The sequence below is a fragment of the Streptopelia decaocto genome, assembly GCF_964273445.1.
Source record: "Streptopelia decaocto genome assembly, chromosome: Z".
In the NCBI taxonomy this organism is placed as follows: Eukaryota; Metazoa; Chordata; class Aves; order Columbiformes; family Columbidae; genus Streptopelia; species Streptopelia decaocto.
The window spans coordinates 69,908,406-69,927,876 of NC_138657.1; the positions used below are offsets into that span (position 1 = coordinate 69,908,406).

The 19,471-nt window shown below is 36.6% G+C and overlaps 1 protein-coding gene across 5 annotated transcripts in view; it reads left to right on the forward strand.

Annotated features, from left to right (window-relative positions):
• Positions 1 to 19,471, forward strand: part of SMARCA2 (SWI/SNF related BAF chromatin remodeling complex subunit ATPase 2) — a 117,684-nt gene that overhangs the window by 86,272 nt on the left and 11,941 nt on the right. For all 5 annotated transcript variants that reach the window (XM_082074466.1, XM_082074469.1, XM_082074467.1 and 2 more), the window contains one exon: positions 13,684 to 13,901. In XM_082074466.1, the coding sequence (XP_081930592.1) occupies positions 13,684 to 13,901 (218 nt within the window). The remainder of the gene's footprint in view (positions 1 to 13,683; positions 13,902 to 19,471) is intronic.

Sequence of the window (19,471 nt, forward strand, 5' to 3'; positions counted from 1 at the left end):
TTTTTGGTGAGATTGTGCTGCTACCCTGAACATCCTGTAATTCAATAACAGCCTCCTAGGGAAGCTGTGAGACACAAATGGGCTTTATCACTAGCTGTCGCTGCAGCCTGCTGTTCTGCAACTGTTGGCATGACAACCATATTTCCTAAAAAAAAAAACAAAAAACAAACAAAAAAAAAAAACCAAACCCAAAAAAACAGGAAGGAGGAGTTTGCTTCCTGATCCTATGAAGCATTTATATTCTTGGAAGTATTTCATGCTCTAGCAGATTCTATCCATGTACCACTCCTAACAAGACTGCAGAATACTTTGCTGGATCCCATGGCAGATTATTTTCTAGAGGGGTCATCTACTAATGACCCCATTGCTTAGAGCAGGCTTCAAGAATCAAAGGATTCGTTTGAGTAGTTACAAGACTCTTAAGGCATTTGCAAAGGGATTCAGCTTTTCATTCAATTTAATTGCTGGGTAGGTGACATTAATAAAGTTTTATTCCCTAGTTGTGCAGTTCATTTGAAATAGATTTGCACATTGGCCAGGGAACCTTACTTAAGACCAAAATGTGCAGTCTCTTGCTTACCTCAAACAGACATCCAAAAGTCAACTATGGTGGACTATTTGTTTTGCCGATCTAAAGATTGTAAGTGAAATTCAAGCATTTGGTCTGTAATTAGTCAACCTTATTTAAATTTAAAGAAAACTGATGTTGGCTTTTATACACACAGAATATCTGGTGAATACTGTAATAATTGTGATGCAGATTTTATTTCCCTTTTTTTATTTATGTTTACTCACTAAGGTAAATATGTTGTTTAATCAGTCTACCTAGCAGGACATTCGGCATGCTTTTGTTTTCTCATTGGTTGGAATTTCACATAACTTTTTGATTTTATGTACTCTTTAATAGTCTGTTAAAAGTTAGGTCTGACATCAGAAGTAGTAAAGTTGGGCCAGCTTGTTACTAGAAGTTTTTTGGTTAGATTTGTGTTTTCTGAGAGAGCTTTAGTTTCATGTATGTGATTTTCAAATCCATACTAAGAAGATATTTTATGATGTGGTTTTGTAAACTGTGATGGTAGAATTTGATCTCACGTAGTCTTGTTAGATACTGAAATCTACTGAAATAGATACTGTGGAAAATCATCTTTACATTCAATAATGGTTTTAGCTTCACTTTTCGTCTATTGGTGTTATTGTCAGTTGCAATGGAGATTTTTTTTATAAAGTCTATTTTGGAGGCTGAGATTCTCTGAAGGAGGAGAAAAGAAATAAGCTTTTACCCAGTGCATAGTTTATCTGCCTAGTTCATGTACATGATACCCCTCCACTCCTGGTTTTCTCTCTTCCTTACTCCTCTATACCATCTCTGGTTACAATTGCAAAGTTTCCTGACTTGCTGCTAAACCTTTTAACAGGAGTAAGTATTGGCCAAGGGCATATGCAGAAAATTGCATTCTGATTTAAACTTGGATCTGTAGTATTGAATTGCAGATCCAGTTGAATTTATTAAGCTGTAGGGGAAAACAAGCCACATTTAGAAGACTTCATCACTGGAGGGTTAAAAAGTCCACTGTCCCAGGATGTTGTCTATTTTGTGACCAGCAGTCAGGATGCCCCAGGTACTATTTTATTAATGTGTAAGGTGAGACTGATAAGTTTTATGTAGATGGAAGCTGATTTCTTGAAGGGTTAGAAAGTTGGACATGGCCTTTAAGGCCTCATGAAGCCAAGACATTTTTAAGTTTTGACTATTACTATCTTTCATGTCCTTTTCAGCAAATTCAGTTCAGAATCTATTTAAGGAAAAAAGGGGCTACTTCTAAGTGGCAGTGAAACTAAAACCAATGAAGCAGTTTAGATGAAAGGGGCTTTTCTTGACTTTTGAAGAGAGGGAATTTAAATGCATCTATCTGATAGCTTTGATTCTCTATTTTGTCAAGATGGGTTTGTTAGTTTATTAAGGAAAGAACCAGATTTACACTGGGTGTATTCTTCTCAGAATCTAGAGGCAGATTGAGTATTAATTTTGGAAACTAAGTGCTTTGAAATACCTCTTCAGTAGTTGGGGGGTACTCTGAGTGTTCCAGAAATAGTTTTTGTGTGAGAAAGACCTTAAATCAGCTGTTTTAGAGCAATACCTATCAGTAAAATACCTTGCCATATTTTCATAGGATTCTTTTTGTTCAGTCTGTGATTTTTGTCCATGCAAGTACTGTAACATGCAAAGTAACATAACTAATATTAACAGTTTTTATTGGATTTGTATGTATATTCTCCCCTAGAATACATTAGAATAATAGTGTCATATAAACACTTTTCTGTATTTCTAAACAATGTGAATAGTATTGTTAAGATTAGACTAAAAGAAACTGCATTTTCCTTGAAATAGCTATACTTCTCTAATGTGCTTGGCAACCATGAGTTAAAAGTCTGGGTTTCAGGCTTTGTTGTATTATTATTGTTTGAAGTGCAAAATTTTGCATGAAAAAAAATTAGACCCTGTGGTTGAGATGCCTGAAATATTCTTCATGTGGAAAGTCAAAATTCAAATCGACATTCAAAGCTGAAACATGAAGTAACTCTTAAATACTTCACAAAATACACCAAAAAAAGTCTGCAATAAAACTTTAAAACATTACTGTTGCTATGGTAAACATTTTAATACTTGGGACTACTGCATTTTTATGGTCTTTAACGTGCTTTGACAGTAATGATGATAGGTCATATTCAGTAGGTGACCTTTTGTTGCCTATCAAACTTTTGAATAGAGGCAATAGATTTTTCTATGTTGATTTTCTTTTACAGCATGGGCAAGGAATTACCCATAGCTTTGTAAGTGTATATTGTGGCCAAAGTATTTATTCACTCTGCAAAAAGGGAAGCATTTAAATTTTGCCTTGTCATCAAGAGCACATTCAGAGACCATTATTGTAAAGTGCAATCTTTTGAAGGCAGACTTGAGAATGTGATGGGAAGCTTCACACTGGTGTTTACCATGTAGCATGCATGACAGGCAAAAGTAATCCTTTTGATGGATCAGTATACATATGCAGAGCTCTCCAGCTTCCGTAGAAACCTACAGCTGAAGTGAAAGCAATTTGGAAGTACTAGCTTAGAAACTATAGGACAACAGGAAAGTTGCAGACTGAACTTCTCAAAAATTACTCAGCCTATCCTTAGGCATATTGTGGGTTGAAGGCATGAGGCAGTTAGGTTCCTGAGACATCTTGAAGTACTCAATGAATAGAATGGTGTATTTCCTTACACTGGCAGTGGAATGTTAACTTTAAGAAAGGAAAAATCCTACAAAAGTTTTCCAATAACTATAACCCTGTAATTTCATCCTGTACTCTGAAACTGTCAAGTTCTGAGTGTTACAAGTTACGCTTTAATGGAGACCCACTGGGTATTCTTTTCACTTGCATCTGACAATGTAATAAAATATTTTTACCTAGATTTCAAACTCATAACTGTAGAACTTTGTTGTTCCTTGTAGCCTTGCTTTAGTTTTTCATATATGCACTTACGCTATGCTATGCTACGCTATGCTACACTACACTGTATGTTATTCTGTTGAGAAACTTCACTTCCTCTTAGGCCTCATTGCCTTTCCAGGATTCTTCTATGTATTCTTCAGTTAGCCTTTGTTTAGTTAATAGTTTTTGCTTGTCAGACCGTGATTTGCATTGCAATTTATCCCAGAAAACCAAAAAGGCCCTCTAGACAGATAGTGTGCATGTCAGATTTTACTTTTAGCTTGTGATATGCATATTGAAGGGTCAGGCTCTAATGTAAGTCCTGCCGCAGTTTGATAACTGCAGCCTTAAAAGCATCCTGAAAACATCCTAGAAGTTAGCCTCACAAGATACTGTTGTAGGATAAAATTCATAAAAGATACATACAACTCAGCAAGTTGTCCAAAGTTCTCAGCATTATGAGCTGCAAAACATGAGCCACGTTGCCAGTTCGACAGGACGTGTAACATTACAAAGTGGAGATTTACTGCCTTTTTGCACAATATAAGAGTATAATGTAATTGAAAAGGTAAATGTCCATAAAACCAGCTCTATTATTCAAGGAAAAATCAATATTGTCTGATATTAAGAAACCAAAGGCTTTTGGCAACTGCAACAGTATTTAGTGAAAGAGAAGGTAAACACTAACTTGCCTGAAGATGGGGAAGAGAAGCCATCCTACACACTGTTTATTAGTGGTCAAATAGAAATATGTTTTTGATGGGTTTTTGTATTCATGATCTCCCTTTTAAAATAAACCATGTCTTATCTGACTGGGAGATGATGAATCCTTAGAATGTTGTAGAATTCCTGTTTTTCCTTGATTTGGAATCTAGTGTTTATTGTTGATTATCTTCATGACTTAATTGCATTTTGTTTCCTCCTGCTCTGCAACACTAGTCTGTGACCCTGAATGGAATATAGTTATAACCAGGAAGACTAATAAAAATGGGAGAAAAAATTAATCTCAGATGGACAATAGAATGATATATCACTCCAGTAAAAGATTTATTTTAAACCAAAGTAGTAAGATCTATAAGCAAAACCCACAGTACAAGCTAAGCCATAACAACCTTGATTTTATTTTCTTCCTAAACTGTAAGATACAAAGGAAGATAGAGCATCTCCTGTTGTAGTGCACAAAAGTGTTAGGCTGTGGACTGAATTGCGTGCTTGTTATTTTAAAGGTATTTAGGAAAAGTGAAAAAAGTAATCTCCCACATGTCCCACTGGCACCCCTCAGAAAAGGTAATTTTCTCATGCAATTTTTCTTGCCCCCTTTCCTAGGGAATATAATGTACATGGTCAAGAAAAAGAGAATAACTGGGATACTCATCTCACAATGCCTTTTTCCATGTACTTTCCTCTGCACTGCTGAAATAGGTTTTCTTGGGTCAGAACTTTGGGTAAGTCAGGGAGAAAATGCTGACAAAAATAAAAAAAGAATAAAGCCTTCCCTTTCACTCTCTCACTGAAAAAAACTTCTCACTAAATGCTCCAGGATCCTGTCTATGCAACAAACATATTTATCTCCATCATACAGAATACTGATAGAGGGGAAAAAATGAAGTATCTCTGAAATGTTATATTTTACTTCAGGGTGGATTGCTTGTGAATCTGAAGACAGGAAACATGTATCTTCCGTCAGCTGTTTTTCTGTGCTGGCAAAAACTGCATGTAATAGATCAATGAAAAATGGAAAGACTGCAGCAGGTACCAAGAAAGACTTGTTGGCAGTCAGAGCCCTCTTTCCGAAACTGGACCTTTCTGTGATTAGTGTGAAATAAAATACTTCCTACTTGAGTTCCTGTCAGGTTTTATTGAATCTCCTGCTCATCCATTTTACTCCAGCAAGCCTTTGGCACCTGCAGTCATCAAAAAACCCCAGACCTCTGTTGTCCTTATCAAGCTTGTTCAGAGGTTCTTACAATTCATCTTTTTTTTTGGTCTGATTCTCTTTTGGCAAGGGAGACATGTAGAAATCAGGACCTTCTCTGCAGAAGAAAAAGTGGAGCAGCTCATGACTTAATAGTGTTATTTATAAGCCTCTTAGACAAAAGCAAATGTACAACAGTAAATTACCATTTTTATGTATCTCAGTTGTATCAACTGAATATTATTAACATGTATGCACATTAAATAATTGATAATTTTTCCAGACAATTGAAAAAAGCCAGTATGTGTAGAAAAATTTATAACATATTAACTAAAAAAACACATGCCATGGCTTAATCAGAATTGTTATCTGTCTCTTTGTCATTTAGTTATTTGAAGTTACAATTGCAAACTAAAATGAATTCAGCTAAATCAGTCTTGAAAGATAGCTTTGGTCAATTACGTGTATTCCTTTACAACTGTGAGTCTGTAAAGATAGGGGTTTTTCCCCCCTAAGTTGGGCTGCAGTATTTTTATATGTGATAGTCTTGCGGTGTCTTTTTTAAGTTAGTTATGCGTCAGTCTGTAAATTTTACTTCTAATTATACTACCAAAGATACCTGCAACTGTTGCCAGTGCATTAATGACGTTTACTCTTTGAGCCGTCAGCATGTTATAAGATTCCAAGCAATCTGAAGGCAATCTGAAATACACAGGATACCATCTAGTTCAGAACTGCTGTTATAGCATACCTTGCACTTGCTGGACTTCATGCGGTTGGTGACTGCGCAGTTCTCTGATTTGTCCAGATCCCTCTGCCTGGCCCCTCTGCTCTTGAGAGTGTCAGCAGCTCTTCCTCGTTTTGTGTCATCAGTGAACTTCATTAGTATTCCCTCAAGTCCTGAGTTCAAGTCATTTATAAAGACATTGAAGAGCGCTGGCCCTAAGATGGATCCTGCGGAACACTGATAGTGACCAGTGGCCAGCCCAGCATAACCCCATTTACTAGAACTGTGTGTTTATCCAGCTGTGTGATGGACACATTGTCCAGGGGGATACTGTGAGAGACAGTATCAAATGCTTTACTGAAATCCCAGCAGATCATATTGACAGGCTTCCCTTGGTCAGCTAGGTGGGTAACCTTGTTGTAGAATGGAATTAAGTTGGTCAAGTAAGGCCCTCATGAACCCATGCTGGCTGGGACTGATCTCTGCAGTGTCTTTCAGGTGTTTTTCAATAGCTCCCACAATAATCTTCCATAATTTTGCCAGGCACGGAAGTGAGACTTACAGGCCTGTAGCTGCTGGGATCATCCCTGTTGCCCTTCTTGTAGATTGGGACAATATTTGCCAGCTTCCAGTCGACTGAGACCTCTTCAGATTCCCAAGAACATTGAGAAATCATGGAGAGAGGTCTCACTTTTTTTACAAACAGGCTATTGCTCCAAGTGACAGGAGTTGTTCAGCAGGTGATCTGTCTTTCTAAAAAAGAAAAAACACCACCACAACAAAGCAGTTCAGTGATGAAGAGGTTGATATCTACAGCTTCTGGTACAGAACTTGTTTGGATTTTTTTCCCCTCTTTTTGTTGCGCCTATGTTAGATTGGCTCTGTCAAGAGGCTTTTCAAATGAAATATGCTTAACAAGACATAAAGCACAACTGTATGTCAAATGGGAGGGGTAATTCACACTTATTTTTGAAAATTGCAGAGGAAAATTAGAGATTGTTCCGTAGATCTTTTAAAAGTGTTGCCGAGTAGCTGTAAACCACAGAACAGTGATGATTCTTGTTAGTTCCACATCCAGTGTCTTAATACAGAGAGTAAGTATTTTCTCAATGCACTGAGTGGTTAAGCAAAGCGCTGTTGTACTCAGTGTGATATAGTTGTTCCTTTTTATCACCCAGTTCCTTTTCCCAATAGAACATTTTCCTTGTGCTCCCTGACCAGGCTGTGGGTCCTGGTGTCAGTGGTAATTATTGTGCTCTTCAGTCTCTCTATCCCTGAAGTTTATGAAAAGCTCATAGGAGCAAAATCAGCTTGAGTGGTTTCATTTAAAATCATTGTTTGCCTTTTAGTGGCGGGATGAATGAGACTAATTATTGGTTTATATTATTTTTTTACCAGATTTAACTTTGGAAGAGAATAAAATTTACACCCTTGCCAATGTAGTCTGCTGTAACTTGGAGCAAGCTTTGATCCTATAGATATTTTAAATAGTTATCTTCTTTTTTTTTCTTTTTTTCTTTTTTTTTTTTTTAATGTTATGCTTTATTGCTTTGGTTGGGACTATACCTCCCTTTAAGTATGTTCTTGTATGGCTCAGTCAGGTCTTTTTTGCCTTGTTCTTTAAATCAAAATGCAAGAAAAAACTACTTATACCCTGCACTATTGTTTTCCGTAATGTCTAATTAAAAACAGGTATCTGGAGTTTCTGTGCAAATAATTAACCAACTTTTAATAGTTTTCAAATTCAAAGCAGAAAACTGTCTTTTCCCACTTTTCAAAAGAAGCAAGTTTCAGCAATGTGAAGATGCAGACCTTGACAGATGAACATAGGGCTGAAGTTTCCGTATTTTGTGGAAGTTAAGCATATCTGAGAAGACACTTTACTACAAGCTTTTGTGTTCTTGCAATAATTGCATTTTGTTTCCAATTTTTTTAAAGTATGCCTGTGTTTCTACTTAAGTACTAGATGGAGATTTTTTTGAATATTTCTGATGTGGAGGAGAAGAAGTCAGCGTTCAAAGCAAAGAAAAACTGGATACATTCCCTAGTTCTTTGCCTTTGGCAGATTTTAATTTGTACTCTGTTTTAGTTTAGTCCCAGCAAAACTGGTCTGGTAAATCTGTTGTGCAATACTATCCAGCAAGGATACAAAATTCAGTTGACATAACTCTTCATCAATCCTTATAATTATCTTCAGCTATTTAGTTGATGCACTGTATATAATGCCCTTTCATCTAATTGTCAAGTATTATGGCATTCTTCTCCTTCACAGTCTTTATTTGTAGTATACTGACCTCTATGCTGTAGCATAGCAAGAGATAATTAGTAACAGTTAGGGGAACTTGGTTTAGAAAGCCAAGAAGTAATTCCAATATGTGGAAATTAGAAACAGTCCCAGACATCAGGAATGTCACTCTTGAGAAACTAAGCAGAACTGAATCTTGGAGAGATCTTTCGGAGAAGATGAACTTCATGTTGGAAAATTGAAGTCTTCATGAGTTGTCAGATAAAATCTGAGAAGAAAAATGGAAAATAAAGAGGTAGAGGATTTCAAACAGTGCAAGACAGAAAAACAACAGTGGAATTTGTCCTGGAATATAGGTATAGAATGTGAAGGATTATGCTGAAGAGAGAAATTGGTAGGGGCACATAGATGACGTGTTGGTGCTTTTAATGTTTGTCACTGGCCTTCTGTAGGGTTATTTTACTTCTTTTTTTCTCTTCCAAATCTGTAAATGGGAACTTCATTTTGCAAAGCAGTCATCTGTTGTTCATTACTGCATTACTGACGTGTTTTTTGGCTTTAAGTACTTAACAGCCCTTAATCTTAGTGTCTCTTGGCCAGCGATCAGTACAATGTCCAAGTAAGTTATTTGTTCCCAGAAAAGCTAATTCTTTTGGAAACTTTGCGTGGTTGGGTTAGTATTTATGTTTGAGGAGTTGGGAAGCTGACTTTTTTTTTCTATTAACTTATGTTTTGTATACTTTCGGTGGAAATAAGGACTTTAATTAGTATGCTAGCAAATCTCTTCACATGGTTGTGGTAGTCACAAGAACTCTATTCTAACTTTGAAGGTTGGAGAGACCCAGGGCATTGATATCTGAAAGGAAAGAAAGGGGCAAACTGTCTTTATGTTCATTTCAAGATAAAATCAGAGAGGGACACAGGAAGAGAACTTGTGTGCTGTATCCATTTCTTTTTTAATCTGAACATATTTTCAGTGTTATCAAGTAGACTTTGTACCACTTTTGTGTGTACGGTTTCCTTCACTATGAGTAGTAGCAATAGCTTTCACTATGCCTTAACTTTGGCATAACGATACTGCAGTTATTTCCTATCAGAGGAAAAATAGCTATATCTTAAGATTTTGTCAGCTAAATATTAAAGATAGGCCATAGACACCAAAACTAATTTTATGCTGAGCATCTCTATTGATTCACTGTGTGACCACAACTGAGTTACCTGATTCCTGTAAAACAAATCTAAAACTAGTACAAGACTAGCAAGATTGTTGACTTGCAGGAGGCAGTTGTGAAACGAAACTCAGAGCTGTAGCTTAGTGCTTGCTTGGGTCCATAATTCTCAACTGAGAAAGTATTCAGTCACAGTACTGCATCATGCTCTCAAGAAGAAGTTGAGAATACATCCATGATGTTCTGTTCTCCAAATGGAGGAAAAAAAAGGTTTTCATTTCATCTTTGCTTTGTTTCTGTGGTACCTGTGTAGCTGTATCCATGTTCACTAAGAATACTTCCACCTCAGAACAGTTATTGTCCTTTACGAAGAGAAAAATGTAATTGCAAGCAGCAATAGCTAGCTGTCTCAGAAGTAACTTCTACTTACTTTCTTAAAATTTACTTTTGCATGTTTGGGAGGGGAGGGAAGGGCCTCTTTTGGGAGGAAGGGAGTTTGTTTTCTTTAATCTCTGGTCCATCTGCCTGCTCTTAGCTCTTTAACAAGGAAATTTTTTTGTGTACATGGACCAAGATATAGCAGTAAGATTCAGAAAAATCAGGAAGATTTTGTCAGTACTGGGCTCGACATTGACTGTTCACACTTCACTGGTGTCTCTGCCTTTCATGAGGTGCCCAACCCTTTGCTAAATATGACATTAAATTTTGACAGCTTTCTTTCAAAAAATGAAGTCTCCAAACTCTATTGTACTCTTCTGTCCTGTTTCCTTAAGGGAAGGAAAGCGTTAAATTTTTGTTTGTGTACTGTTTTCTTTGACTCCCTTGCTATTCACCTCACTAATCCAGAGGCATTTGAGCATGGGAGATGTCTGTGCTATCTTGCACTCTTGCACAGCCCATCATCTGTCAGGAGCTGGAGATTTGTGTCTGGGATTTGTATCATTATCATACTGGTAAAGGTTTGGAAGGGCATTCTCTTCGGTGTGGCATTTCAGCCCTAGAATAGTAAGCTTTTCTAACAAAGAGTTCAGTCAGATGAATTATTTTAATAAATATTTCGTTGCTCATATGCACGTGCATGGATCATATGTGTAGGCATATGCACAGAGCATTAATATCTCTGCTGGTAACTGGTTTATGTGATGTAGTTTTAAAGCCATTTTTTGTGGCAGCATACATCATAGGTTTAGTTTTAAATATTACTGTTTATATACAAAATATAAATCTGCCACTTGAGAACTAATGTTAGGAGTCACAATAACAATATTTTTGGACTGCTGGTATTATCACACTGATTTTCAAGTGGTGTCACTGAAATGTTAAATTAAGGAAAACTGTCCGAGTTTACACTCATGCATATATGCTCTGAAGGCTGAGTATAGTAATTGATTGATATATTACTATCTAGGCGGACAGTTTAATATCTGTAGAGCTGTAGTATGCTAAGAATTAATTTGCTATCTGCTAGTCACTAATTTTAAGAGTGCAAGAGCATATGTTAGTTTACTTGGGCTTTATTTTTTGTCTTTCCTACATTGCTACATGTAATATTAGAGAAATCTTTTTACTTTTATCTTTTCTTTTTGTTCTGATATTTTTCTCAAAATATTACCTACTCCAAGCAAGAATTTTATGTAGAATTTTTAAATGATGTGTTAGTAAAGTCCATGATGACAGCATCAGTGTTATATTTTGGTGGTAGAAAATTTGTCAAGCAAACAAAAATATAAATATGTTTTAGTTTAGTGAATACCAGTTTTCTGAAGGACAACAAAATGTTACCAAAGTTAACAAAATTATAACTTAGTTTGGCTTGGGGTTTTTTTCTTCAATTTCTTGTAAATCAGAATAGATTTTTTTTTATCAGTTTCAATAACTGAAACCTGATCTGTTCACTGCAGAACAATAGGAATATATTTTCTGTAATAAATGCATCTTTTAAATGTGTGCAGCCTATTTCAGTTTTAAGATCATACATGAAATTGTCTGTGCTATTATAATTAAACTGCTAGCAAGAATCAGTAACTTCCCAGCTAAAAATCTAATTTGAATGCCTAGAATAATAAGGAGAGAAATATGATAAGTAGTTGTCAATATTAAAGCAGGCTGAAGCAGGAAGGCTTCAGGCCTTGTAGTAGGCAGAATGAAACAGCAGATTTGAGTATCCACAATCCTTTCAGTATTAAATTTTCAGTAAAATAAAATTACTTGTATATGAAAACATAGCCTTTCCCCAGCTCTCTTTTTTTTCCTGATCAGCTGATGAAGAGACTAGCAGCTCGCTGCTTTGCTGGCTTGTTAATTTTATCCCCACTAACTGTGATTTCCGATAGCCGGCCTGCTGATAGTGGTAAGGTAAATATCCTTTTTCATTGCCGTCTTGAAGATTCAGTAGAACTACATCACAGGCATGTGTAGGTGTGTAACACATCAAAAGTCGGTGTTTTCCGTATTTCAGTGTACAACTGAGTGCTTAAGGAGAGCAATGACATTAACTGTTGACAGCCTTGCATGCTGTATTTATTATTAGCTTTTCTAGCTTCCAAGATATGCAGAGAAATTTCCTTTTCTTAATCTTTGTTAGCTGCAGTGGTTTGTAGTGGGTGTCCTGCTTTAGCCGAATGAATTTTAATGAATTTGTGTGCAGATTATTATTTTTTTTTCCTTCTTTTTCTTCCTAACTCATCAGATCTCAAGCCTCCTTCATAGTGGTTATCTGATCGCAGTGGAAGCATGATGTAAATTGTCTTTTGATTATTAAGGCCTAGTTTCAGGCTGTCCCTCAGGATTCTGTGTTCGTGTTTTTTCTGTGGATTTGCACATCGGAGGATGCATAGGAAACAGATTCTGAAATCCCACTGGTGTTTTTTTAACATGCCAGGTTGTTTTGTGTTGTGCATCAGGTTTTGTTCACAAAACGTTTTTCAAGAGACATTGTACACAATTGAGAAAAATTATGTCTGGGCTGTAATCACTCTTTTTATATTGATTGTTATGCTCACATGATCATAAATATTAGCCATGTTTGGTGCTGTGGAGAAATGAAGGTAATTGCCTTATGATTAGAGCTCTTTCAGCTACGAGAAAGGATTGATTAGCATTTGCATGTACTCAAGGCAATATTGAGAGGCAAAAGGGACAAATACCAACATCAGTTATGTTCTGAGAAAGCATGAATCTGAAAGCCTAGTTTTAAGATTTTTTTTTTTAATATTTTTTTTTTAATTTTGAATTTCAGTTCTGTTATGACCCAGTATTTTTATTTGTTTTCTTTTGTTGTCTTTCCCAAATCAGGAAAAGTTCAGCTTCTTGCTTTGTCACATAGATCTGATAGTCAGTGTGCGAACAGGTTCCCTTTATTCCTAGTTTGTTTTTTGTAGCAGTTTTTTTGTCCCTCTGCATAGTGCTGCTGGGTCTGGTTAAAAGCGTACAGCCAGGTAATTGAAATAAGCGTTCATTCTTTGTGACTGTGTATGGGGTTTGGGTTTTTTTTGCATCCCATGTTATGAATGCTTTTATAGTAAAATACTGTACTGTCAGTGCTTCTGCATATCTGTTGGTTGCTAGTCTAGAAGAAACTGATAAATTTTAGAGATGGTTTTACCGCTTAGGCGATTTGAAAGTTGCTTGAAATATTTGGAAGAGAAATTGAGTCATTACTGCATGAAGTATCTGTGTTGCTTGTGTGCACAAAGAACTGTGTGTAAGCTGGATTTGGGAGCTGAGGGCAGTTTAGACTGTCCTGTTTGACAACATGGGATGTCGAAGTCTGTTTTGCAACTGTATAAGCCAGAACTGCCACTGACATGAACACATGAATGTTTGTTGTGCACTTACTGACAGTGACAGTACCACATGCTGTTACTGTGTGTGAAACTGAGTTGGTGTGGAATTCAAGGGTCAGATAAACACGCATCTATTTAGATGGTAGTGGGATTCTTAGAACAAATTAATGTTTACTGTTTCATTGATTGCCAGTAACTCAATTTCTTGTTGTACTCTTGTTTATGAATAAGCTGAACATTTTGAGTTGAATTATCTACATCCTGTGGAGCTGCATTTTTTTTTTTTTTTTTAAATACAGTTTGCTATTTCTGTTTGCAATTTCTCTCTTGTTTAAAAATCTTACTTTTTGAATCCGTGGCTGTCAGGCAATTGAAGACGGCAATTTAGAAGAAATGGAGGAGGAAGTACGGCTTAAAAAACGGAAGAGACGAAGAAATGTGGATAAAGATTCTGGGAAGGAGGATGGAGAGAAAGCAAAGAAAAGAAGAGGCAGACCTCCTGCAGAGAAGTTGTCACCCAACCCACCCAAACTGACTAAACAAATGAATGCTATCATTGATACTGTGATAAACTACAAGGATAGGTGAGCTTGGAGACCTCTGTTGCATGCGCTCTTTCCCTCTCCGTTGATCTTTATCTCTCTCTGCTTTTTAATGGCTTCATTTTTTGTTTTCAGTCTTTAGAAGCATTTGCTGACACAGCATTTCTGAAAAGAAATTCCACCTAGGGCCTGATCCTCTAAGTCTCACTCTTTGTAGGGGGCTTTTTAGAGACACATCTGACAGGAAGTTGTTGAAACACAAATACAAAAAATAAGCATAGAGCTAATGCTTTGAAATTAAGTCATTCTGCTCAGGACGTGTACTTAAGAACATTTAACTTGAGCGGGATTTTCCTTCTGTTTAGTGGTATAGTATGTGTTAAGATTTAATTTTCAAATACGTGGCTACAGATTTATTAATGCAAGTTTACAAGGGTTTCACCGTGACCCAAAAGACTGCACAAAAAATATAGGGCTTGTATCATGAGCCTCTGGGCTGCTAAAGAAAAGCTGTAGAAATACTGAGCATAGTATGTTGTCTGCAGCTGAGATGGAAGCCTGTTTGACAAGAAATCCATATATTCATTGTCATGAAATGCTTAGTAGCTGGACCTTAGGAAAAAACATTGCTTCTAGTCTGAAATGTCATTTGAAGACTTCTGTTTTGCAGGTTTTCAAACTGAAAATCATGTATGCTTCATGAGAAAGAAATTGAGAATTAGTTAATAGAATCTTTGAATCAGACTTGTTTGAAAAAGTTGTATTTTGTAACTCAACTTCTGTTTGCCAAAAATGGGTAATACCTTTTTGTGTACTCATCCCTTCTTTGCTGTACATTTAAATATTAAATCATATAAGGATCAGTTATAAGCTAAACTAATATTAAATGCATTCAGAGAAAATAAAGAATTATTTGCATTAGGTGACCCGCGCAAGTGTAACCATATAATTTTTGCATGTAAACAAATTTCAGTCTGTGACTTCAAATGGCAAGTTGCACTTCTTTTTTTGCAGCTACTGTTCTGGGTCTTCCTGTACAAGGTTAACTTGGGCAGTATCTGATAAAACACACAGAGCAGTGATGCCTGACTCTTTTGGCACATAAGTGTTAAAATGAAGCGTTCTGTGACCTGTGGGCTCTGTATAGAAAAGTTTATTACATTGGAACAGGATTGACAGCAATAAACATGATCAGCAGGAAGCTGACTACAAACTCAGTGTGTACAGCGTGCTGTGGCTCTCAGCTAAGTGAATAGCGGAGAAGTGTTTAAAGTTCACATGTTCCAGACAGGACTGCAAGGCAGCATCTCTTCATTTTGGATCCCTGGTCATGAGCCTGGTCCTGAAGGCAAGCTCTTCTGATCATGGCACCTACTTCTCATTTTCAAATAGGAAGCAAAGGTCCTTGTGATGGCCTCCAGTAGGGCATAGATACTGAGAGTAACTCATAGTTACTGGGAAAGTTGAAGATTTTTGCATGTCACTTGTACCCCGGGAAGTTCATATCTGATCTCTGTCAAACAAGTTAACCATTGTGCTGTTATGTAGTGACACAACATACTATTCCCCACTCCCAGGAGCCCATATTTATGCAAAATGGAATTGGCTCCCACTTTGGAAAGAGTATGGAGCTCTAGCCTGTTAGGAATTAAAAATGCCTGTTAGGACTTCAATGTGATTAGCTATGCAGAAGAGTTCCAGGTTGCTGTATTCTGATATTTTTTTTTTTTGTGAGCTATCATCAAACCACCCAATCCTATGAAAGCTGGGACAGAACAGAACTGAAAATTTAGGCGTCAGGAAACTTTAATATCTTAAAATCTTTGGGGTTAAGGTTGTTCTAGAGTTTGATGAACATTTTCAACTTCAGAATTAAGAGGGTTTTAGGCATGGGAACCCTTCAGCTTAGTTTGGAGCTCATGTTTGTTCTGCTCTGGGCTTTTCTGTGTGTGAAGGCAACTGGGACAAGAATAGAGGGACAGGTTAATTGGAAGAAAAGTAGGCCATGAGCTTCATCTGGGGGTAAAGGAGGGGAAAAATAGGGGTTTTTTGGTGTCTTCAGTATTCGAATGCTTGAAATTCTCTTTAGCTCAAAATTTAAATGCTAATAGATGTTTTGTTTCTACTTTTTGAAAGTCCAGAGGGCTGATGTGAACCACAGAGAGCTGATTGTGTCCCAAAAGGTGATCAGGTGATACCCATCTGAAATCTTACTGACCTAGGCCCAAGTTACTTTGTCAAAACCAAATCTGTGAGTTTTAGTAGGTTTTTTTTGCAATTAATAAACCAGCACACTAAACAATCAAGAGAATGCATTGCTGAACTAGTAAACTTCAGTGTGCTTTATCTGATGTTTCTCCTTGCTTTTGAGAAGAGCTCTTTGTAAATACAGAACTACTTCTCTGTTCTTGTTAAAATATTTCTTTAAAAACAAACAAACAAACAAAAAACCAAAAACCATACACTTTTTCCATGATACCCACAAAAATCTGGAGTACCAGTTGGCTGCTTTTGTGTGGCGATTCTGTATTATGTTGATGCAGGGAAGGAGTCTACAAATATTTTCATAACTCTCTTACGTTTAACTTCTGTTGTGGGCATTTGGCGACAAGTACAATACTTTCCTTCCTTATTTAAAAAGCATCTGACAAGGCTGGGTTGCCTATGTCTAGGAAAGCTACAATAATACAAGCAGTAAATTCTAGTAAACTGAAATTTGCAATACACAATTATTATATAAAGGGAAAAATAAGATTAAACAGAGAAATTAGCCATATTTGAGGTAAGTGTTCAGTGTAGAAAAAAGCAGCATATGATTATTTGAAAATGAAATTCAGAGGTAGATCTCCAGCTACTTACAAACCTCAGTTAAAGACAGTGGAAGTCAGCATAAAGGTCAAATTACTGTTTATCTCTGTCATATCCTCAGTGCAAAGCAAAGATTTTCTTTAGATTTTCCTTTTTTATGCAGTACTGTATAGCAACTCTCGTATTTCCTTTTACTCTTATCCCAGACCCCAACATGATACTGATTTTAATTAACTATTCCATTAACCAGCTTAATAATTGTTACAAAGCAATTTATAGCTACCAGCTGAGTTTCTTTAGATCTTTGTAGAGAGCTAGGAATACACTGAAGGAGAGAAAACTTTAGTAATTATGGTGAGATTTGACATAACCAGCAACCTAATTGCATTAGTTTTCTGGAATTCTGATACCTGGATTGTCGCCTATGGAAGGAAATAGTAAAAAAAGAGAAAAAGGGCAAAGATGTGAGGCATTGTGAAAATGTTTGGAGTCATTCAGTGTGAGAGCTGTTGAAGTCCTTGTCAAGTTGAGAATACTTGCTTCTTGCCGGTTGTTGTCCTTTGAATTCTAGTATTGAGTGATGTGCTGCAGGCTTTTCTTAATGTTGATAGGCATTTCTTTATCATGCCATTGTATTTATATTTGTTAATCTTGAAACAAATGGTCGTACCACAATTTGAAGGATGGTGGGGTAAGTGCTGCAAATTGTTAAAAAGTAAAAATTCTTGCTGAATTCACTACTGACCTTTTTAGGCTGCACCTGTGCTATTATTAGCCAGCTTTAACTATCAAACCATGAAACACATTGCCAACTGTAGATACAGAGCAACACTGTGGATATGGAGCAGTACTACAGATGCAGAGCCTTCTTCTACACTGCTTCACTATTGTAGGTGAAGCTGAGTTCATCCAGGTTTCATCTATAATGGCTTACAATGGAGAATAAATCTGTAATGAAGCAAAAGTAAGATAGAAGAGATGGTGAGAATCCTCTGACTTTTAGTCCACCTGATCTAGTGAAAATTTTCTCTGCCCACCTATGGCAAGGAAGTTAAGCTAGATTATCTTCAAAGGTCCCTTCTGACCCAGACCATTCTGTGATTTTGGTAAAGCATTTGTTAGGGTGCCACAGGAAAATCAGAAGCTAATATGAAAGAAGATCCAATGAGTAAACTCTAATCTGAGTCAAAACAAGGAAAAAGTTGTAACCGAAGGCACCATTACAAAAGGAACTATTAATCTGGAAAGAAGTTACCATGGAAGTTCTTGAAGAATTGGTGGTGGCCATGAATCCTAATGTAGTAATTATATATAGTAAAAAATTAGGATAGTCCTAGCCAAAATGTGGTTTAAAATTACAAATATTTGGATGGTATTCATACAGAACCGAACACACTTATGCCTGAAGGAAACAAACTGGCATGAAACACAGGAGCTCAGGGTGCGGTATAAGGTATGTGCAGACTAACTATAGGGAACTTTTCATTGAGTTGGAAGCTCATCACATGGAACTGACAGAAAAAGAATGATCTGGGCAAAGAAATTATTGATCAAAGCTAACTATGAGCCATCAGTGTTGTCCAGCCATAGGAAAATAGGAGCCTGGCCGTAACACTATTGCCTGCGTGGATGAGAAAGTACTCATTGTATGTGTATACCATTATATGTGACACCATTAATGCTTCTGCGTTGCTGCGCCATTCAAGAAAGGTTAGTTTTTACACCGAGACAAGTGCAAGTAATTAGTTCAATGGTAAGTAGCATGGGAGAGTCTTGCAAGAGGAAATAGGTTGATTTGTTTATCCGAACACAGCACAATCGGAGAGAGGAACATGATTGCTGACAGTAAATTCACCTAGGAAAGAAGGGGAAGCATAAACACAGGGAGAGTGTAGAAATATTAAAATATAGGATGGTAATCACAAGGTTATAAAGTGTAAACACTCATGAATACATTCAAGTTGTTAACTAAGAGTTCTGGAACCTTTCCATATGGAATAGTGGGGCAGAAATACCTAAATAGGTTTAGGTTTTGTTCCTTGATTAAAAGACTTCTATATGATTATTTACAATAATAAGGCCCCATATGCAAGGAACTGGTAACACCTTTCCAGTTTCACAGTTCATCCTGATTCTCCAGTGTAACATATATGCATCTTTGCAGACTGCATTTGCAATAATACATTTTAATCTGGGATTTTGTTGCAATTATTTCTTAAACTATGATTTAGGTGCCTTTGCAGCCAGGTACCTTGTTATAATCTTGCAGTGTAAAACACCTGCTTAGAAGAAAGCATTTTGAAATACATCAGTCCAGCATTATTGTCACACTTTTTTCCAGTTCTGATGCTTTTAACCTGTCTTTCCTTCCTTCTAAAATTGGAAATGCCTATATAAATGGATAATCATATATATAATACATATGTTTTCAGAAAGCAAAATTATTTTGTGTGTCCAGTTTAAATGCTCTAGCCTTTTGAAAGCAGGGCCAATTTTACTGAAGATAGATGTTCTTTTTAGAATAAGGAATTTGTATGCCTGATTTGATCCCCAGCAACAGATTTTGCATTGTGCACATGCAGGCTTGGTCCCCCAAACTATCTTCTTCCTTTTCTGAAGGCTTTCCTTTGGTTTTTATTTTGGAGGAAGACATGCTGTAAATGTCTGCTTCCCTTTCCTGGTGGTTAAAATTAAATGGAGAAAAAGAATGATATTTCATACCTTGTAATCTTTCTGTTTCCCTACAAATCCACTGCCCTCTTCTTCCTTGCATCAGATTTTGGTATTTCCTGTCTAGGTGCCAG